Raw genomic sequence first — 20,051 nt, 5'->3', positions numbered from 1 at the left:
TTTTGGCTGGCAACGAATATAGGTAGGATAGGAACTGTCGCATTTTTCCCTACCTAGAGGTACTGGGAACGTAGATCATTGTTTTCTTTACCTATGCTCATGCGATCCTGGACTCAAGAATGGTTTCAGATGTCAAAAGTTCCTTGCAAATCCAGTGTTGGAATGCGGTGCCGAAATGATCGAGTGTCCATGTCAATAATGGGTGGGAAACGACATCAAGGGAGACGACAGACATCGGATACAACATTGAGGCGAGCGGCAAACATCTCCAGTATCAGTGTTTACTGCCGCTTCCTCGATATTTCAAGAAATATTGACCAGGAAGCAGCGAGAAAGCCGTGTGTGACTAGAACGGGAAGCATCGATGATGAAGGCATTCAGATGCGGAAGAGAACCTCATGAGATGAAGACGGAAGAGCTGGAGAAACTGGTTATCGTGAAATATGAAGTGGAGTTTGGAGTACTGTACATCAACAACGGGAGAATCACGGCCAGCATTGAGGGTGTTGTTAGCCCAGCCCCGCTATAGCCCCGCTATATTCACCGGGCCGCTAACCGCTCACTAACAACCCCACAGTCTTCCGAACGACGGGGAGCTTCTTGGAGAACAACGGTCATCAACTCCACATGGTGTCTGACCAACAATTGACCAAGCAGTGCGAAACATGCAGATAGCCGCCTTGTTCCATGTTTATCCTGATTATCAACGGGTTTATAATGCTGGGCCCAGGCCTAAGACCGTTGAGCTACATTCTGCAAGGCTCTATGGTAGTCCTCTGTGTCTGTCGGTCTGCAGAGCTGAGGATTGTTCCTGCCGGAAGTGCCAACTCCCTGGCGGCGTTCGTAAGCCGCCGTCGGGGTATGTATCGACCTGGCGAGCCTCAGTACCTAGGTACGCGCTTACGGACATACCATAAAGTACCGTATTGAACGCTTTGAATAAACTATTCGATCTGGATGAATCAATTATACGCCATGAGTGAGCATTTCTTCACTTTGCCTTTAGGTACACAACCGCCATCCCGAAGGTCCCTCGGTGCAGTCAATCCCCAAATTCCACTCACCATCCCACCCCCGTTCCGATCGATGTTGGATGCAAGGTGCAGATCCCGCAGGAAGGATCCCCAGATTCGCACAAGTTCGTCAGTTGACAACTTCAAAGGTGGTGTGGTGCACAGAGCCACCACAACATACCGGCTTCGTCTTCGTAATGCTTACTCAGATCGAGGACCTCAATATTCACGACTAGTCTGAGCGGGGCCTTATAGCGACCGGAACACCAATGACCAATAACCAAGCCAAGATAATTTCCACTTGATAGTCTCTGATCCCGTCCTCCGCTAGATTGATTTGGCTCGTTTGGTTAGGAAGGTACCGACTCCGCTTGTGATGCAATGGAACTCTGACCGGGAAGGAGCAGTTTGGTGTAGGCCCGCAGCCGATCCATCGGGGTCTGTTGATCTGCCCGGTATTGAGGTGGGAACTAGATAATTCTCAACTTGATGGGATCCCCCAGCTGCTGTCCCAAGCTGTCCTCGTGTCGTCTTTGAGCCGTCCTTTTTTTTCAGTTCCTTACATCAAGACAGTCACGGAAATCAGGAGAGAGGATTCAGCAGCCATGACGCAAACAGCGAAAAACGATATCGTCCTCCAGACGGACCTGCTCATCGTCGGCGCTGGACCTGCGGGTGCAGCGTTGGCTTGCTTTCTTGCTGCTCATGGTAAGCCAAATACTCTCCAATATCCAGAAGTTCGATACAGACGGCTAATACCTCCCGGCACTCAGGACGAACCGGCATCTTGATCGCGGCTGCTCCCGGCACAGCGGATACACCACGAGCTCATATCACTAACATGGCTGCTCTTGAGTGCCTACGAGACATCGAACTGGAGCAAGAATGCCGAAACGCTGGGACGGACAGCAAACACATGGAGCACACGCGGTGGTGTCGTAGCATGGCGGGCGAGGAGTTTGCTAGGGTTTACTCGTGGGGTCATGATCCGAAGCATAAGGTTGGTTACTTACCCCGCCCATTCCCCCCCGACCTCCTTCATCGTCCAAAAAATGGGGAAAAGAAGCACGTACTTACCACTCCTCCTCTGCACGCAGGGCGCATACGAAACCGCCAGTCCGTGCGACCACATTGACCTACCGCAAACCCTCCTCGAACCCATTCTCGTCAAGCGCGCCACCCACGCCGGCTGGACCGTCCGCTTCAACACGCGCTACGTGCGCCTCTCACGCCCGTCTCCAGACACCGTTCTGTCTGAAGTCCTCGACGAGCTCACGGGACAAACCTACTTCATCCAGTCGCGCTATCTCTTTGGTTGCGACGGCGCCCGCAGCCAGGTCGTCCGTGAGCTGCAGCTGCCTCTCATCAAAAAAACCGGCCAGGGGTTGGCCCTCAACGTCTTTGTGCGCGCCGATCTATCGCATCTCATGGAGAACAGGTCGGGGAACCTGCATTGGGTCATCAACCCTGAGGAAGAGGAGTACCCGGCTTGGGGCAAGGAGTGTATCGTCAGAATGGTCAGGGCTTGGGACGAGTGGATGTTTATCTTCTTGCCCCAGCCAGGCGCCGACTTGAAGGCGGATGATATGTCTGCCACCAACGAGGAGTATATGGCGCGCGTGAGGCAGGTGATTGGAGATGAGAGCATCGAAGTGACGCTGCTACATGCCAGCAAGTGGTGGATTAACGAGGTGGTTGCGGAGCGGTATTCTGATGGCGGGAATATCTTTTGCTTTGGTGATGCGACACATCGGCATCCGCCCTTTAACGGGCTGGGAAGCAATACTTGCATCCAGGACGCGTTCAATCTGGCGTGGAAAATTGACTATGTCATGTCCGGCAAGGCGGGCAAGGAGTTGTTGAGCAGTTTCGACCAGGAGAGGCAGCCGGTGGGCGTGGATATCGTTACAAGGGCAAATCAAGGGTTGCGCGACCATTTCGGGTGGCAGAAGACCTTGGGATTGCTGGAGGAGAACAAGGAGAAAGTGGCCGAGATCTTGGCGGAGTTTGAGGACCCAGGTGAGAAGGGCCGCCTGAGAAGGAAGGCATTCCGTGACGGGATTGAGAATACCACAACCGAGTTTCACGGATTGGGCATCGAAATGAACCAAAAATACGTGTCGAACGCCGTATATCTGGCAGATCAGGGAGAGGCGCCGCCGGCGCCGAAGGATACGGTCAGGACACTCCAGGTTACTACTTATCCCGGACGCAGGCTGCCGCATGCTTGGTTGAACACACGAGTTCCTGGGAAGAAGATCTCGACGATTGACTTGGCGGGACACCGGCGGTTCTGTTTGCTTACCGGGCCAGGCGGACAGGCGTGGAAAGACGCGGTGAAGGCGGTCGGGGAGAAGTTGGGTGTTGAGGTTGTCGCATACTCGATTGGGTGGAAGCAGGATTACGAGGATGTGTACTTTGACTGGGCTGAAAGGAGAGAGGTTGAGGATGACGGGTGTGTCTTTGTCAGGCCGGATCGGTTTGTCGCATGGAGGAGCAAATCGGTGATTGAGAAGCCGGAGTTGAAGCTAGAAGAGGTTTTGAGGGGCGTTTTGTCGCTATGAGCCTTGGAGATAATGAGGCAATCGTCGTCGTCGCCTCTTGTCGCATTTCAAGGTTCATGTGGTAGTCGCGCGGATCATGTCTTGTCTCTCAATATCTCCGTCCGCATTGCGGCACAGAGTCGCAAGCGGGAGTGTTCTGTGACTGCAACACCAAACAGACACTCAACCAATATCCATGCCGGCACTCGAATTTCGTCACTGTCGTTTGGTGACAGAGGAAAAAGTGAAACAGAATGCCGACAGCCGTTGCGGATGTCACCCCCGCATTGCTCCAATCCTTGCGACAGAACACCATCGTTGTGGTTGCGTCGTCGCATCGGTGTCGCATTGGTCAGCCAGCGGCATCATCTCGATATTTCGCTGGGCAATCGTCAAGTGTGAATCACACAAGTCGGGCATCGAATGTGTTTTGTTGGCGCAAAGTCGGCATGATGAAGGAGAAAAAAAAAGCCTGATCCCATGACGGCGGAAAGCCAATGATTGTCGTCGTGGGTTTTGAGTGACGGCCATGCTGTGACACCCCCTGCGAAATGACGTAGAGGCTGGTTGGTCACCGTCCATCGGGGGTGAGCTCCCAACACTAACAGGCTGTGGTGAGCACCAAGGTAGCAAACTGTTAGCAATCAAATGGTGGTCAAGATCCCGACCACCCAATCACTCCCCGGTCGTCAGCAAATGTTTTTCTCTTGGCACCGACGTCAGAACAGGCACGCATTAGCTTCTCGGGAAGGATTCACAGGGATTGGATGAAGGGTCTTTTGTTTCTTCTTATCCACGTTTTGCTGGGACGAGGGCATCAACGGCATGTGGATGGGTGATTCAATGAATGATTGATCGCCCATCCCGGACATCACCATCCATCACCCGGTCGGTTGCACGGCAGCGAGACTGGTGATGTGGAGACTTGGCAGAGCATGGAAAGCATGACACCTTACAAGGCAGGAATGATGATGGTTGCTGGCCAGTTGTTTGGTCAATGGCGGTGCTACAAACCTGCCCAGTTCTTGGCTGTTCGTCACATTCCACCACATTTCCATGGACGAGGAAGGAGCTCTCGTTGGTGACTGGTTGGGACGAGCCTATGATGGTGGAAGGACGAAGCAGTCAGGGAAAGAACCAAGCTTGAGACGAGGCAGACACTGGCAAGTGAATGGGTAATCATTTACGGTACCGTAACGGTAATGCTCATTCCTAGTTATTCTGCCCACTTCTATCCATTCCACTCACCAGTCCAGATTTAAGACCAATCTTCCTCCCTCCCCATCCATTTCTTCATCTTGAATCCTTTTGCTTCGACAGTCTTTAATTTGCAATAACAACAACCACAACTCAAGGCGGCTAGCCATTACCATCAACCGCACCAGGCAGCATCAACAAAGATCAATACCTAATTACCTTACAAACAACCATAATCGTAATCTAAAACACCAACCGGATCAATCACAATGGCTTTCGGACGCGCTCCCCGCACCACCCACACGACGACCACCACCCACGGCGCCGGCACCCACCACGCCGACCGTCGCGGCGTCTTCCACCCGATCCTCACCCTCAGCAACATCCTGATCTGGCTTTCCTCGGTGATCGTCCTGGGTATCTCGGCCTACGAGATCCGCCAGTTCAAGAAGTACGCCGGATCGGATGCGTACCCAGGCAACCGCCCCGTGTACATCCTGGTCATCGCCGTCCTCACCGTCGCCTTTTTCCTGTTGTCGTTCCTGCTCCACCCTCGCCCGAGCTACAGCTTGCTGTTCAACCTCATCTTCAGCTACCTCTGGCTGGTCTCAGTTGTTTTCGCTGCCGAGAGCTACTCGAGCCGTTACGTCCCGAGCATCTGGCATGCGTTGGAGGCTTTTACTTTTATCGCTTTGTAAGTTGTCTTGGGTATGATGTGGTCTGATAAGAAATGGATGCTAACGATGTTGCGACTGTAGCTTCGGTCTGTTGTTCAACATCCTCTACACTTGGTGGCAGTGGCACCGCGCTGCTCCCCGCACTGCTACTGTCGTCTAAGTTGCCTGACTTTGTAAGGTGACGAAGACTCTGCTGCTGTGCCCATCCATTGACAGAGGACAAACGACGCAAACAAACAACAAAAATATGTCGCAGCTATCCGTACTATCCGTACGACATGATGAGGCGCTGTCTGTGACGACTCGGATGACGCACGGTGGAAGTGAGAGACGGACTAGAAGAACGGGGAGAACTGGAGCCTATGGCCTTGACGGTTTTTGTTACGATTTGATAATATCGAAATGGCCACGACGGACAGGATTGCTTTCTTTTCAATACCCAATACCCCTAATACCCAATGTTAGCAAGGCGATGGCGGAGGAAGGCAGCAGGATGATGGAGTAATGGCTGATGATACGGATACCCTTTTAACGAAAATCTCGTTCTCTTTCTATGAACTTCCATGAGCTTGATTGCTGCAAGCTGAATTGTGTGCGAATATGAGGATGTGGTATCTTGAACTTCTGCTTTCCCTTCAGTCTTGGTCCTACTTCTTCCATGGCATCTCAAGTTCCTCTCCAAATGCGTCAAGCAAGCCTTCCCTCATCATCGAGATGCTCAACCTCGTCATACCTTATTTCCCCTCATCATATCCTCGAAATTCCATTCAATCCTCCCTCGCTGCGCCTACCTTCCTTGTTGTTCATCGTCGAGCTACCTGTACACATTTAGAAAAACACAGCGGAAAACCGTAAACCAACTGACCGATTACGTTCACTTAATGGTAATGGACGCATCTAGCATCTAGCTCGCTGTTTGGAAATTGGGCAACTGAGCCGACGCGCATATGAATGACATATGACGCTGGCGGATGTTGGCAGATTCTTCGGTGATTCTAGTGCTAACGAGTAGTCACAATGTGAATGGTGTTTCGAGTGCGGTGGGCTCAAGTCCATCGTTCCTTTCTTTCTTCCGAGTCCTTCCCTCCTTCCTTTTACCCTGCATTCTATGTCCCGCCCACAACCACTGCAGACAAATAAGCAGCTTCCTTGAGCTGAGGTTTCTGCCACCCCATATCCCGCTATAGCTCCTGGCTGCCTTGGGTACATAAGGTGCCTTCTCCTGTCCCCCTTGCAACACAACGACAAAAAAAAAAAAAAAAAAAAAAAAAAAAAAAAGGCGCGGTTGGCGCAGTGGTCTAACGCATCACTCGATTTGTGGGTTGAAATTCCCAGAGAACCTCTTGCTCAAAGACCGTCGACTCTGGGGGAACAGAATTTCAGTAGAACAGCAAATTACTGAGTGAGGGCCCGGGTTCGAATCCCGGACTGCGCAAGAATTTTTTTCTCTGCTTCTTTTCTTCTTCTTCTTTTGTTGTTTAGCGTCATTTGCAGGTCTGGTTTGCGGGATGATGGACGACGGAGGGGTCGATGGCTTCAATTTATGCTTTGCTTCTGGCTCTCTAGCTGGATGTTAGTCAGACAGACTTCAGTCATTCCCCAAAGGCTTCCACTCCCGATCGTACAGCATGGATATCCAGTAAAAGTCATCCCCGACGTCAAAGTGTGAGCGAACGTGGTTCATGCGTGCGACTACAACACCAGTCAGCGATTAACCCTGTGATGCTCGAGACCAACATGAGCCACGCACGCAATAGCAATTTCTTTATGAAGGGAGCAAAGGGGAGAAAAAGGGACACAGAGTCCGGACTTACCTCGCACAGAATCCCTAACCATATCCCCCGTCTTCCACACAAAATCCAGCTGTTCCTCACTTAAACTAGCTGCCTTCGCAAGCTCAAGTCGTCCCGCCTCATCGTGCGGCATGTCAAACGGCAACACGCCTTTGTTGATGAAGTGGAAATGAGCGAGTATTGTCTGGGCGCCGGCGTGGTGGGCTTTGATGCTCTCGGGGTTTGCGTACTCGGTCTGTTTTACGTAGCAGTCCGTTAGTCACTCACTCGCACCTCCCTAATGCCGTTAATAAATAAACGAAGTGGGCGACATACCCTCATCCCCCACTTCCTAGCCGTCTCCGCATCCCTCCTCGTAACCATCGAGCAACTATGCAACAACACGAACAGCGCCAAGTAAATGGTAAACCAGTACTCCCTCTTTTTGGCCAGCACCAGGTCGTTGAGCTGTTTAAGCACCGCCTTGCTCCAGGGCCGCAGGAAATTGGTGTACTCGATGCACTCGAACTGCGCCGTCATGATCTTGGGCATCGGGACGCGGCCAAAGTACTTGCTTTCTGGGTCGTTGATGGGGTTTCCGTCGAGGGTTTCCGGGCCGCAGATGAAGACCGGGTTGCTGGTTAAGCGACAGACGACCCAGAGGCGGAAGACATTGGACATGAGGCTGCGTTCTTGTTCTGTCTATTTTTTGTGCTGGTCAGCTATGGCGGCAAGTAGAAATAAGCGAGGATATGACATACATTAGCCTCGTTAATATGCCTAAACGCCATCCCGTACGTCTCCCAAAAGATGGTATCCAAATGCCCAACCGTCGCTACGATGAACTTGGACACGCTCGTCTCGATGTAAGCTTTTAGCGTCTCGCCTGCTTCGTGCATCTCTGCCAGTGCGTAGCGCGGTAAAGCGACTTGTTTCATGCCTTGTGGTGTCTTCCACATTTCGTGAACCACATCTCCTTCTACAGGGTTGAACTTTCGGACACGGAACTCGAAGGGGGCGTCGACATGGACCGGGGATACTACGATTGTTCGAATGTTTGAGGACGCCCAGTCGGAAGCGGGAATGTCGATGATGTCCATGCTCTGCCATCGATGAGAAAAGGATGGATGTTTCTGCTCGCGGTAGAGAGAGGCGTCGGTGACGATGTAGCGGTAGCAGGGCATCTTGCAGAGGGTCGGGCCGGTGATGCGCTTGCAGGTGAGACATGGCCCGTCAAGATCTGATGGGTCGGGATTGCACTATGTACAGTGGAAGGGGGAACTTGTTAGCATAGAGAGCACTCCGGTTTGAAGTGATGTCTGTTAAGTGATATATGAAGGATTGGAAGTCATACGCGACCCCTGTTCATCCTACACCTGATGCACGACTTGAGGACGCGAGTGAGAGCGGTGTTTTGTCTCATACTCTCGTCGGTATACGGACCTCGTCGTTTGGTTCTTGCTTTGCTTCCTCCGCTTGGCTCGGGTTTGGTGGGCTTTTTCATTCCATTGTTGTTTTGATGCTTGACCTTCTTTCTTCGTTGGATGCGCTGTTTGGTGTTCTTGGTGAGCAAGTGTTCTTGGATTGAGCACTAAGGAAAACATACCGGAGGAAGCTTCCAATCTTTTGTAATGGGACCTAAAGGCGCAGAAGGAGCTGACTCTAGGGCTGCCTCCGAAGGTTTGGGAACCTCAACCCGCCCATGCATTGTCATCCCCGAAGGCTGACATGTCTCAGTCTCTTCGAGCTCATCTTCAAAGTCTTGTAGAAAGTCCGACGGTGTATGATACTCGATGACGGGTTGCTCTTGAACCATCACTATCGATTCATTCTGACGATGATACGATGATGTTAGCGACACTGGCGTGGCAGGGCCGTGAAAGTGAAATTGATTGTCGGAAAAAAGGCTTGCGGCATCATCAAATGCCAGCAAGTTTGAGGTGCTGAGGAACGAGTCAATATCGCTTGGCGTGGGCATGTTGAACATCAGCAGTGGCTCAGGGGTGCTGACGCCCGAGCGGGAGTCGGGAATAAGACAAATCTCGGGTACCAAGCCCTGAGCGTGGGCTTGGATGTTTCCATCGGTAGGACGAGCCATGGGGTTTTCTGTTTCGGGGGTAGCGTAAGCGTCGAAAGTGGGAAAGCGTTGGTTGATGTCGGGGATCTGGGTATCAAAGATATCTCTCGCATCAAGACCGAAGGCATCCCCTTCGTATGGCCATTGATCGGCAACGGAGGGGCAAGGGGTGGCGCGAACGGGTGCGCTGTTCAGGTCTTCCGAGGTCGAGAACCATGAAACGACGAGGTCTTGGTCGGGTATCGAACTGTAGTGTTCCACAAGAGCCATCATCATCTTGGTGTGGCTGAAACCACTGAAACGACCATCCACTGATTCCATTGCTGTGCTTTCCATGGCGCAACACAACTTCCACAAGAGTATGCCGAAAATTACAGATAGTGTATGGGTTATGAGCGAAGGATGATATATGTCTCTGCCAAACTTTTGTTGAAGATCTTTTGTCGTCGTGTTGATGGAAGCCGAGCTCACATCCGGGGATGGACGGTTGCATGAGTGCTACCCTTCCAGAGTGGCTTGGAGCTTGGAAGCATGTTACTGGTGAGATTGGCTTCCATTGAGGCTGAGATAGCGACAGCTGTCCATTACAACACTACGTACCGCTAAACGCCGACAGCCCGATGACGTCTCACTGGTCGAGGGTCGGAGTTATGAGCCAGTGACGGTGTTGGTAGGCGGAACTATCAAGGTGAGCATGGCCGTGTAGATCTAGAATTCAATCCCACGAACTGATAGGGCGACAAGCTGATTGGTGTGTGACCGAACTTTTCCCCGTCTATCGACCTGTCACGTATCTAGCTTACCTAAAACTCCGACTGAAGAGCCTCATGATGGCTCCAAGCCGTCGGCCATTCCGAGAATTGAGTTTATCCTTATGTAACGTTGAATGAGTAGTGAAATATCCGGCTGCCAGGACTCGGATATCTAGCCCATTTCCGTAGGACCGGTAGTGTACCCTTCCGGACACCGAGACGAGAGTGAGGACGGCATCGTAATCTCCACATCTCCCTTAGAAGTCATCACCACTGGGAATCCAACATGTTCTGTCGATTGATGTCAGTCAATATCCTCATGAAATTTATGGAGGAAGTGGCAGTGCTTGTGACGATGAAGTCTTTAGCGGTCAACAAAAGCCATCAAAAGCCCACCAATGTGACCCTATTACGGCAAGCGTTCCCGTCCCGGAAGATGACCGACAGGGCTGCAGGGGTAGCTGCTTCGCCATTTCCCCGGTGATGAACGCCTGTCGACTTGTGGAGGGAAAGCCATGCCAAGGTCGTCACGGTTATTCCATCGGTTTTCTTAATGCTCACAATCTGGAAAATGGATGAAGTAAGAGCATGGCGAGAAAGAAATCAAGAAGAGACAAGTGAAAGAGGGAGTATCTCGGGGATGACTCCTAAGAATAACAACCTCTTGAAAGGGGCAAAGAATGCGGATGACACTGCGTGTTGTGACACAAAATAATGGTCAGTCAGACTGCTTCGTCTAAATGACATTCTTGGAATTCAGGTTGGATATATGAACACAGTGGTGAAAGAAGGAAAGGGACGACTTGGAAATGTTGTTACTTCTGGGCGGAAATTGTTAGTGAGATGAAAGAGGCAGCGCACTGACCACTCCATCAGGGTACTTCTTAAACGCTTATGCCAGAACCTTGACCTTCAGCCAGGAGGACATCAAATGCGAGGCTCTGGGATTGGAAAGATGTGGAGGGCAACCAGGCAGTCAATCAATCGAAATGGTTTGCGAACACCCCTCCATTCAACTGCCGTCGACATACTCGCCTCGCCTCTTCGGTGATTGTTGTGAGGAACAGCGGTGCCAAGCATCATGACTTTGGCGGTTGATCGTCTACACTAATATGAGAAGCTTATCAGCGATAAGATAGCGATAAGAGCTCCGAACATCAATGACGTAGTGCTCCTTCTCAATATTGACACTCCGCGCGGGGCCAGCAACAACAAAGACCAGAAACGGAAGGGACGATGACGATAAATTGATATTAGCGTCATGAGAATCCTGGTGGACTGTCCTAACTAGCAAGAGCTCCAGCTTCTCCTCCCCCATTCAGTATGCACCTTGCGTTTGGCTGGTTGGCTCTCTGACGTCGTGAATGGTTTCCTCTTGGCTGCTATAAGTTCTCGGTTACCTTCCGAGCTCTCCCATTACAATGGAATCTTTCAGTCTCCATCTTTCAGAGCTTTAACAGAAAACACCACCAGGGGCAACCAAGCAACCAACTTATTGATACCAGATACCCGCTCACGACATAATATCACATAACAGTAACACAACATGGCGACCTCCCAACTAGCCTACGGCGTCGAAAAGATTGTCGGCAATGGCCCCGAGCAGATCAAGCAGGACATCTCCAACTACAAGGCCCCAGAAACCGGTGATGCCTCGCACCTCATGAAGGCCCTTGTCTGGGAGGGATCCAAGAAGGTCGCCGTCGTCGAGGTGCCCAAGCCCAAGATCGTTGAGCCCACCGACGTCATTCTCAAGGTCACCGGCTCGACCATTTGCGGCTCCGACCTCCATCTCTTCCACGGCGCCGTCATGCAGATGAACAAGGGCGACATCCTCGGCCACGAGTTCTGCGGTATCGTCGAGCAGGTCGGCCCCGCCGTCAAGAAGGCTCAGGTCGGCAAGCGCTATGTCGTTTCTTTCCAGATTGCCTGCGGCGACTGCTTCTTCTGCAAGAACAAGCTCTCTTCCCAGTGCGAGGTCACCAACTCGAATACCCAGACCAAGGCCATGTACGGCGGCCGCACCGCTGGAATCTTTGGCTACTCCCACTTGACGGGCGGTTTTGCCGGTGGTCAGGCCGAGTACGTCCGTGTGCCGTTGGCCGACGCCAACCTGCTCGAGATCCCCGACGACGTCCCCGATGAGAAGGCCCTCTACCTTTCCGACGTGCTTCCGACCGCTTACAACGCCGTCAAGGATACCGCCGTGTATCCTGGTGACACCCTCGCAATCTTTGGTGGTGGTCCCATTGGCCAGATGGTGGGCGTGTTCGCGCTGTGGGAGGGAGCCAGCAAGGTCATCTACGTCGATACGGAGCCAAGACTTACCTTCATCAAGAACCACTGGCCAGCTGAGCATGCCGACAAGCTCCACCTCATTGACTTCAAGCAGCTCAGCTTTGGAATCACCAATAAGGAGACTGTTGTTAGCAAGTTGAAGGAGTTGACCGGTGGTCGCGGCCCAGACGTCGCCATCGATTGCGCTGCCGGAGAGTATGCCAAGGGCTGGCTCCATTGGCTCGAGATGCAGGTTGGCGCTGAGACCGATACCAGCGAGATCATCAACGAGATGATTGAGGGCGTAAGGAATTACGGCAGAGTTGGGTTGACCGGTGTCTATGTCGGCTACGTAAGTTGACTCCATTTTAAGTCGAAAGTCAGTTCACCATACTAACCAAACCCGTTCCACCCAGACCAACCACTTCAACGTCGGCTCTCTCATGCAGCGCGGTATCCGCCTCATCGGCAACGGTCAGGCACCTGTGCACAAGTACTGGGAGGAATTGTTGCAGAAGATCCGCGAGGGCACCCTCGATCCTGGCATCATGGTTTCCCACCGTGTCCGCCTGGATGACATGGACAAGGTCTATCACAAGTTTGATGCCAAGGAGGACTCGATGCAAAAGGTTTTCGTCGAGACCAAGTTCTCTCTGCCCAGGGCCCAAGGAACTCCCGAGTTGACGACCTATGAGAAGTGAAGGAGATACCTAATTCTGTATTAATGGTGTACTAGTAGTAGTATGCTGTGTCACGACGTTATGAACAAAGCCTTTTTTTTTTTTTTTTTTTTTTTTGAATATCAACAGATTGTTTGTCCATCTGTTTTATTACTTTTGTCTTCAACAACATCTCACAACATTTTGTGTCAGCGCACAACACACCACTCGCCTGTCGCCATCGTAACACCCTTTGCGATCGCCAGCAAAGGACAATGCTGCGAGTAGCAAGCTACATTGTTCTCATGCAGGCAGAGATCGTGCGCACTGACAATGCATGCGCAGCTGCCTTGTCTTAAGTCCTGCATGAGCAGCATGAGCTCGGTTTTCGTGCCGACAGCCACTTCCACAAGCCCTGGGCGTCGCATAAGACAAGCATCGTCGAGCGAGCTGAGCGGGACCTCGTGAGTGACTGAGACCTTTAAATCCTCTTCGTTCGATGCTAGTGTTTGGACAATAAGTTGGACTGATGATTTATTTCATAGCCTGGAAGAAAGCTTCTAGGTCGTGACGATGAGCATCCATCTGACAAGATCTTCAAGGGGGCCTGATCTTCATCGACAATCGTCGCTGTCACCGTCACGGATCATCAAACTGCCCTGCGTTTTGCTCCACATCTTCGGTCGTTGACGTTCCCGATCACCGTTTGTTCATCGGTGACGTCCTCTTTTCACCAACTTCCACTTTTATCGTTCTTTTACGGTGGAAGAAGATGAAGCCTTCAAGAAAATTCTGTCAGGGCAAGCTTGCAATGGCCAGCTATTCGAACTGACTGTCTGCCTTATTCGAAAAGAACAAAGTGAGGACACTGACCATCATCCGGGGATTAAGCACCCGCAGCAACACCACAAACACGTGCCGCTGCAAATGCAAAGAAAACAGGGGCAGATGCAGATGCGCTCCCTGGAATACGATCATGCGGTGCACCTCCATCGACGACGCCCCGTATTATGCAGACCACTGCCGACGAGCATCTATTCTCACTGTGGCGTTCCAGCATGGCACAGATGGCTTGGATGGTTTATGCCGATACGTACATTGGGGATCACGGACGGGATTTGTGACCATTTTCTGCAATCGCATCTTTCGCAAACAAAGAAGAATGATTAGGTTGATACCCTTGTCCTTTTTTTTTATCCTTTCTCGTTTCAACCGCTGTGTTGCTAGGATAGTGATTAGTTCGCAATTTCAGGGAACTGACAAACAGATTGTCCATGTCAACTGAACAATGGAAGATACCAATCATACTCTTTTTACATCCCGTGGTCGTCCTCCCACAATGGACGATGTGTTGTCCATCCGATCCAGATCGTCGTCTCCCTCATCAGTGACTTCCAAGACCCTGGAGGTCTGCCTAGTTCACGAAGAAGTCGAAGTCGAAATCGAAGCCGACGATCACGAAGAACATCAAGAACGACTGGGACCCCTGATCCTTATTACCCATCGACGATCGCGATCACCATTATCATCGCCTCCCGTTACTCCTCCCCTGCAAGCCAAGTGTGATGTACTTCGCGACTACCTATCATACGCCGACGAAGATAGTGCCAGCGACAGTGACAGCAACAGCGACTACTACAACGGCTTCCTTGAAAGTCCCACCTCCACTCCTCGATCCCGTCTCTGTCACCGTTACCGTTCCACCGCGGGCAATAGTAGTGACGGTCTTTTACCAGCGTACCCGTATCATCTGTACGACCTTTCACCGTCGAGATCGCATCCCTCCCAGCATTGTTACTCCGCTCCAGAGGCCTCGAACATGTTTTCTCTTCTCATTAACAACCCACGTACCTTCATCCGCTTCATCTTCGGCATCGCCTTTTTCATGTGTTTCCTCACCAACATGGTCTCCGGCGGTCCACTAGCTCAACATCTCCGCGATGCCTTTCATGGTCACCGGCCATGGCCACATGATCCGCATCATGAAGGGGATCTTAGACGACGAGATAATGCGCAATCCCAAACTCCACCGCCTCAAGGCGTTATCAGAGTCGCAGCCGCCCCAGTCCAAATCGACCCCGAGGGGGTATACATCCGCGCCTCTCCCTTTTTCAACTCTTCAACTGGCCAACCGGACACCTCGCGCATCATAGCCGGCTACGCCGCTGTTGACGGCACCGACCGCGTCCTGCGCACATCAGTATCGATCGACTCCGGCGCCTCCTGGTCTTTTCTCGGGGAAGTCACCCGCTTGCCAAACGACGGGACTTCCGATCTCGACAACGCCATGCCGCTAGCTTTACCCTCCGGTCGCATCTTGTTTGCTTTTCGACACCACTCTTTGGTCCCCTCCATTTCTTCCCCAACAAGCTTCAGATACACACAATACCGCCTCTCAGTATGTTCCTCCTCAGACGGCGGCAAATCCTGGACCTTTCTGTCACACATCGACGAACGCCCCGCCTGTGGCGACCCAGCGCAACTGAACGGACTCTGGGAACCTTTTCTCCGGTTAGGTGCGGACGGCAAGACCATACAAGCCTATTACTCGTCGGAAAATTCCGCCTCGGACCAAAACAACCTCATGCGCTTTTCGACCGACGAAGGGAAAACCTGGTCCGATCCGCCAATCTTGGTCTCCAGCTCTTCGTCATCAGACTCAAGGGATGGCATGACGGGCGTATCTGCCGTTTCGTCCTCCCCCTGTCGACAGAAAGAATTAATCTGCGTCTTCGAAACTACTTTGCCCGACGGGACCTTCTCCATAGCCAGAGTCTTGTCGTACGACGACGGGCGGACTTGGGGCGAAAGAGAGACGGTGTACATGGCCAAAGACCGAAAATGGGCGGGTGCGCCGCAGGTTTATTTGGTCGGGGAAACGCTGGTGACGAGTTTCTTGACGAACGAAGGAACGGATATGCCCAAGATTGATGGGGCGTATACGAAAATGGTTGTAAGCAAAGATCAGGGAAGGACATGGACAGGGACCAGGGGAATGGAACAGGCGGAAACGGTGGCGGGCGTTGGGTCGCATTGGCCTGGACTGTTTTCGCTGAATGAGACGCATTTTTTGGCGCTGTATTCGACTGATGCGATGGGTGCTGTGGGGCATTTGTTGAGTGTTGCTGGAGCTGAGGAGGAGGAGGAGAGGTGACTGGTGCTGCTGCTGGCCATGGTGGTGAGCACAAGGGTGCAGTGTTGGGTGTGAAGCGGAGGTGGGTTGGATTCTGGGGAGGGGAACGTTTATGATACCTAAGTAATAGTAATAACGAGCAAAAGCTACCTATATACTACACGATGACGCGGGGGAATAGTTTCAAGGTCAACAACGAGGGCAAGCCAGAAACGAGGAAGACGAGGGAGCGAGCAGCAAGCAAAACAAAGCAGCAAGCAAAGAAGCGAAACCAACCTCAACTAAGAGTCTTGAACGAGAAAAGAAATGGAAATGTACAAAAGAAAAGAGATGCAAAAAAAACAAAAAAAAAAAAGAGTAAAAGACAAGTGAGGCAGGGGAGGAGGAGATGGGATGGGATGTTTGGGAGGGAAGAGAAGGGAGATGAGACATTGATCAGGAAATGCGACTGGGAGTTCGGACAACATGGTGGTGAAAGGATTGGCGTTGGACTCCAATAATTATCCAAGAGAGTTAAAAGCATTTACTACATAGGTAGTAAGCAGCGAGCGTGACAGCGTCGACCAATAAGCCTGATGGAGAGGAAAGAGTATACATTAGGACCAGGTCGAAGAACGTGCAAGGCAGATGAAACACAACATTTATTTTGATGGGTAGGTAATAATGATGATGGTGTCAATGAAATATCCCTAGATCATCATCATCATCATCAGCAGCAGCAGCAGCAAAGAGCCAAAAAGCAATGAATGGAGAGTATTAATGAAACCGTACGAATATTTTATGTGCCAACTGACCCGTCAAATTGGAAGAAACACTCATCTAACTCCATCCCATGGAATACAGAAAAACGATACCTAAAATGGTCGAGTTGTCCCCGTCTTCTCCTACACGTACATCCGAGCGAAGCTAAGCTAGGTACCTAGCTGTTTAAAATCGTAAGATAGACTACTCCTATTATCCTACTCAAAACTTTCCACTTATTCTAGCAGCCAGCCATTATTTCAACCCAAAAAACCGAGCACCCCCACCCCTCTCATCGTCCGCCCCATCTGGTAATCCTTAGCGCCCTCCCCCATCTTCACCTTCACCCTCGGCCCCGGCCTCGGCTCCAATTCCAATTCGGAGAACAGCGAGTGTCTACGGCGCCGGCATCCAACGTGCAAATCATCCCAGATATCCAGGATAACACCACAGCGGATGGCACTGCTGCGGATTTGAAGGCGAGCGCAAGCTCAAGATCGTGGCAATGGATATTGATGGCGGGCGGGCGGGTGGCAATGTCACGTCACGGGCACGGACGACGAGAGAAGGCCGCGCTGTTGCAATTTGAGGCGGATTGTGTCCAGTCCACTGTCGAGGAGAAGGATACCTTGATGATGATGATGATGATGATGCTCATTATGGTGTTCGTTAGGGGTTTTGATTGCGGTCGGAGGCAACTAACTGCCCATGGACCATGGTGTGTGCACTCAGTCGCTCATGTAGGGTAGTTTGGGAGAGAGACTGGACTCGGCTCGTGGGATTATCAGAGCATGACGATAGGTGGAGGGGGGAAGGAACGCAGAATCGTGATGTCGTGATATCGTGGTGGCATGGGCGAAAAATGGAATGGGAGAGAGGCAGGCGGAAGGATGTCAAGATGGACGGAGATCACCTTGCCTCTCAGCGCAGGTAAAAAGAGAAAAGAAAAAGGGATTGACGTCTCTATCGAGGGTTCGGAAACTTATTCATATAACATCCAGTACCGAGTCGGAACTGCCCAAGATCTTGTGCAATGATACAAAGTTAGCACAGGAACTTTGGTATTTTCGAAATGCAAACAACCACCCGCTAGCAGAGATCTTTTTTTCCAGTTGTTGGTTTCAGAAGATTAACGAGATTGAAGTTTCGTCCTCAAGTTGGTTGACTGCGTGGTCTTGACTTTGACCTATGTTATGGTGTGTCTAAGAAAGTTCATCATTTTCCCAAGGCTGGATTGGGTTCAAACGTCGGGGAATCGAATTCGCTTGTGAGTTTCAAACATGTGATGGCTAACTAAAATGACTTGCCTGTTGTTTGGCTTGCGCAAGGCTTGTACTTTGAGGATCTCTCATCGAGCACCGAGCCGGAGAGGACATGAAGGGACATGGAACTGCCGAAGGTATTATGATACACGGTTAGCACACAGGAACTTTTTGTGTTTTCAAATGCAAACAACACTAGCAGAGATCTTGTCCATTTCCAGTCCCTTTCAGATTAACGAGACATTGTTGTTCCTCATTTGTTCCCTGTGGTCTTTGACCTATGTATATGGGAGTCTAGTTATGGTCATCATTCGGACGCTGGCTTCGTCGTCGGGACATGAACTTGATCGTCACTTCGAAGCAGATGAGAAGGACGACTTGCCTCACCTTGGTTGGCCTTGCAGAGTCTGGAAGTGCATTGTGTACCGCTGTGCTAGAAAGCGGGTAAATAAAAGGCGACAATGACTCTTCGATAGTTTGTCAAAAAAAGAATCGGATCGCATCGTAGATGGTAGAAGATCTGTATTTTGTTCGCGGTTAGCAAACTGGAACATACAGTAAATGATTTAATTCTCTGAAGTTGAAAGCCAATGTTTTTTCAGGGTATTTTGACTAAGTTTTTCGTCACTTGGTATATGGTCTTGACTTGTTGACCTCATTGGAGTCTAATTAAAATGCATCATGTTGGGGCGACACATTGGCTGTGGCGAGGAATCGAACTTCAAACATCAAGGGAAATTAACTTGCCTTTTTCTGGTGTCCGCGCGCGTACCACTACGCCATGGTGCCGGGTTTTACGCGGCTACTAGTGGTTAAAAAACAAAGGATAGAGGGAAGATTGATAAATGGGCGAGCTGGGTTGTGTAAAAGAACAACGAGAGTTCGAGAATAGAGGAACTGAATGTTCAGTCGTCGCAAATGTTCGTGGTAGGTAGATGGAGACGAGGAAGAAGGCACCATTCACTGGGCGATGGAGTGTCGGGCTTGAAAGAGGAAAGAGCGGGAGAAATGGCAAGAGGCAGACATGCAAAGGTTCTGACTCGATTTTGGCTTTTGACGTTTATCCGTCACCAGATTGTGGGCATGCAAATGCATCTCACCCTACATATTCACGTCACCACTTCCAATCGTTTGTTTGGTTTCTGTTTGGATTTTGCAGGCCTGCTGCAATCGCTTTGGTGGATGAAGAGCGACGTGCATAAAGATGACTGTACCGCAACGCTGTGAGGACGCCTGCCTCTCTTTGAGAAATCATCGCAACTGCCACGTATTTTGTGCTCATAGGGAGAATTGTGAACCAGAACTCCCAAGTTGTTATGTCCATTCTGCGAAATTTGTCCGTTGTAACTTGTGTTGTTGAAAACTTGAAATGGATAGTGTTGATGCTGGGAGAAATGGATTCAGGGGCCAATGCAACGCTGAGTAACGACAAAAACCGAAAAGCATGTGAACGACAGTCCAAAGCCCTCGGAAATCCCACGGATCATCAGAGTCGATCTTATTGTTATTCCCGAAAGTAGCGAGGTAGTTACTCTTTCGGTCTGTTTATGTTGCCAGACTGAGAGAGATTGACGAGGCAAAAGCCCATACATAAGAGATATTGGTTGCTGGTTCGTTGTTGTACTATGCGTGTTCTAGAACAAAAACATGAAGTTCCATGTCAGAGAAGGGTCAAAAACCAAGGGTCCTGTCCCACATCATTTCGATACCCCAGCGTTCTAGAAGCCGGGCCGCAGATGCTTTGTGACGTCCAATAGAGCTCATTGCGCGATTGACTTGGAATGAATTGTGTCTGTGGGTGCAAAGAAGCTTTTTGGCGAGAATGATGATATGGAGTGTTTTCACAGAGGTTGCATCCAAAGCTGAAAAAGTGAGATTTCAAAGTCCGGCGCCAAGTCTGAAATTTTGCAAGATGAGATTCTGCCAGACCAAAATCCTCCAGTCGACG

The 20,051-nt window shown here is 50.9% G+C and overlaps 6 protein-coding genes across 6 annotated transcripts; 4 read left to right on the top strand and 2 right to left on the bottom strand.

Annotated features, from left to right (window-relative positions):
• Positions 1 to 1,399: 1,399 nt before the first annotated feature.
• On the top strand, positions 1,400 to 3,577 carry SMAC4_05863 (uncharacterized protein; the record flags this gene model as incomplete). The annotated part of the gene is made up of 3 exons (XM_003345658.2): positions 1,400 to 1,721; positions 1,787 to 2,013; positions 2,111 to 3,577. The coding sequence occupies exons 1-3, from the start codon at positions 1,619 to 1,621 to the stop codon at positions 3,575 to 3,577; spliced, it is 1,797 nt and encodes a 598-aa protein (XP_003345706.1). The 5' UTR covers positions 1,400 to 1,618.
• Positions 3,578 to 4,363: 786 nt separating this feature from the next.
• SMAC4_05862 (uncharacterized protein) lies at positions 4,364 to 6,364 on the top strand. Its single transcript, XM_024655706.2, has 2 exons — positions 4,364 to 5,447; positions 5,512 to 6,364. The coding sequence occupies exons 1-2, from the start codon at positions 5,023 to 5,025 to the stop codon at positions 5,588 to 5,590; spliced, it is 504 nt and encodes a 167-aa protein (XP_024511552.2). The 5' UTR covers positions 4,364 to 5,022; the 3' UTR covers positions 5,591 to 6,364.
• Positions 6,365 to 6,903: 539 nt separating this feature from the next.
• SMAC4_05860 (uncharacterized protein) lies at positions 6,904 to 11,174 on the bottom strand. Its single transcript, XM_003345656.3, has 6 exons — positions 8,809 to 11,174; positions 8,557 to 8,751; positions 7,964 to 8,461; positions 7,539 to 7,904; positions 7,245 to 7,458; positions 6,904 to 7,122 (listed from the first exon to the last, which is right to left on the bottom strand). The coding sequence occupies exons 1-6, from the start codon at positions 9,613 to 9,615 to the stop codon at positions 7,019 to 7,021; spliced, it is 2,184 nt and encodes a 727-aa protein (XP_003345704.2). The 5' UTR covers positions 9,616 to 11,174; the 3' UTR covers positions 6,904 to 7,018.
• A 42-nt stretch (positions 11,175 to 11,216) lies between these two features.
• On the top strand, positions 11,217 to 13,094 carry SMAC4_05859 (uncharacterized protein). The gene is made up of 2 exons (XM_003345654.2): positions 11,217 to 12,660; positions 12,725 to 13,094. The coding sequence occupies exons 1-2, from the start codon at positions 11,578 to 11,580 to the stop codon at positions 13,007 to 13,009; spliced, it is 1,368 nt and encodes a 455-aa protein (XP_003345702.1). The 5' UTR covers positions 11,217 to 11,577; the 3' UTR covers positions 13,010 to 13,094.
• A 475-nt stretch (positions 13,095 to 13,569) lies between these two features.
• SMAC4_05858 (uncharacterized protein) lies at positions 13,570 to 16,431 on the top strand. The gene has a single exon (XM_003345653.3). The coding sequence runs from the start codon at positions 14,256 to 14,258 to the stop codon at positions 16,119 to 16,121; it is 1,866 nt and encodes a 621-aa protein (XP_003345701.2). The 5' UTR covers positions 13,570 to 14,255; the 3' UTR covers positions 16,122 to 16,431.
• Positions 16,432 to 17,804: 1,373 nt separating this feature from the next.
• SMAC4_12749 (uncharacterized protein) lies at positions 17,805 to 18,606 on the bottom strand (the record flags this gene model as incomplete). Its single annotated transcript, XM_024655705.1, has 3 exons — positions 17,805 to 17,866; positions 18,149 to 18,231; positions 18,491 to 18,606. 3 exons carry the CDS (start codon positions 18,604 to 18,606, stop codon positions 17,805 to 17,807), a joined length of 261 nt encoding a protein of 86 aa, XP_024511551.1.
• Positions 18,607 to 20,051: the final 1,445 nt, after the last annotated feature.

This window comes from Sordaria macrospora, chromosome 6 (assembly GCF_033870435.1).
Source record: "Sordaria macrospora chromosome 6, complete sequence".
NCBI lineage: Eukaryota > Fungi > Ascomycota > Sordariomycetes > Sordariales > Sordariaceae > Sordaria > Sordaria macrospora.
The sequence above is the reverse complement of the archived record's forward strand: the minus strand, read 5'-3'. Positions and strand labels throughout refer to the sequence as shown.

Coding starts and splice junctions, on each gene's coding strand:
- SMAC4_05859 (XM_003345654.2), top strand. CDS start 11,578: ATGGCGACCTCCCAACTAGCCTACGGCGTCGAAAAGATTGTCGGCAAT. Junction 12,661..12,724: donor CCGGTGTCTATGTCGGCTAC/GTAAGTTGACTC, acceptor CGTTCCACCCAG/ACCAACCACTTCAACGTCGG.
- SMAC4_05862 (XM_024655706.2), top strand. CDS start 5,023: ATGGCTTTCGGACGCGCTCCCCGCACCACCCACACGACGACCACCACC. Junction 5,448..5,511: donor GCTTTTACTTTTATCGCTTT/GTAAGTTGTCTT, acceptor TTGCGACTGTAG/CTTCGGTCTGTTGTTCAACA.
- SMAC4_05858 (XM_003345653.3), top strand. CDS start 14,256: ATGGAAGATACCAATCATACTCTTTTTACATCCCGTGGTCGTCCTCCC.
- SMAC4_05860 (XM_003345656.3), bottom strand. CDS start 9,615: ATGGAAAGCACAGCAATGGAATCAGTGGATGGTCGTTTCAGTGGTTTC. Junction 8,752..8,808: donor AAGATTGGAAGCTTCCTCCG/GTATGTTTTCCT, acceptor AACACCAAACAG/CGCATCCAACGAAGAAAGAA. Junction 7,123..7,244: donor GGTTAGGGATTCTGTGCGAG/GTAAGTCCGGAC, acceptor CTGGTGTTGTAG/TCGCACGCATGAACCACGTT.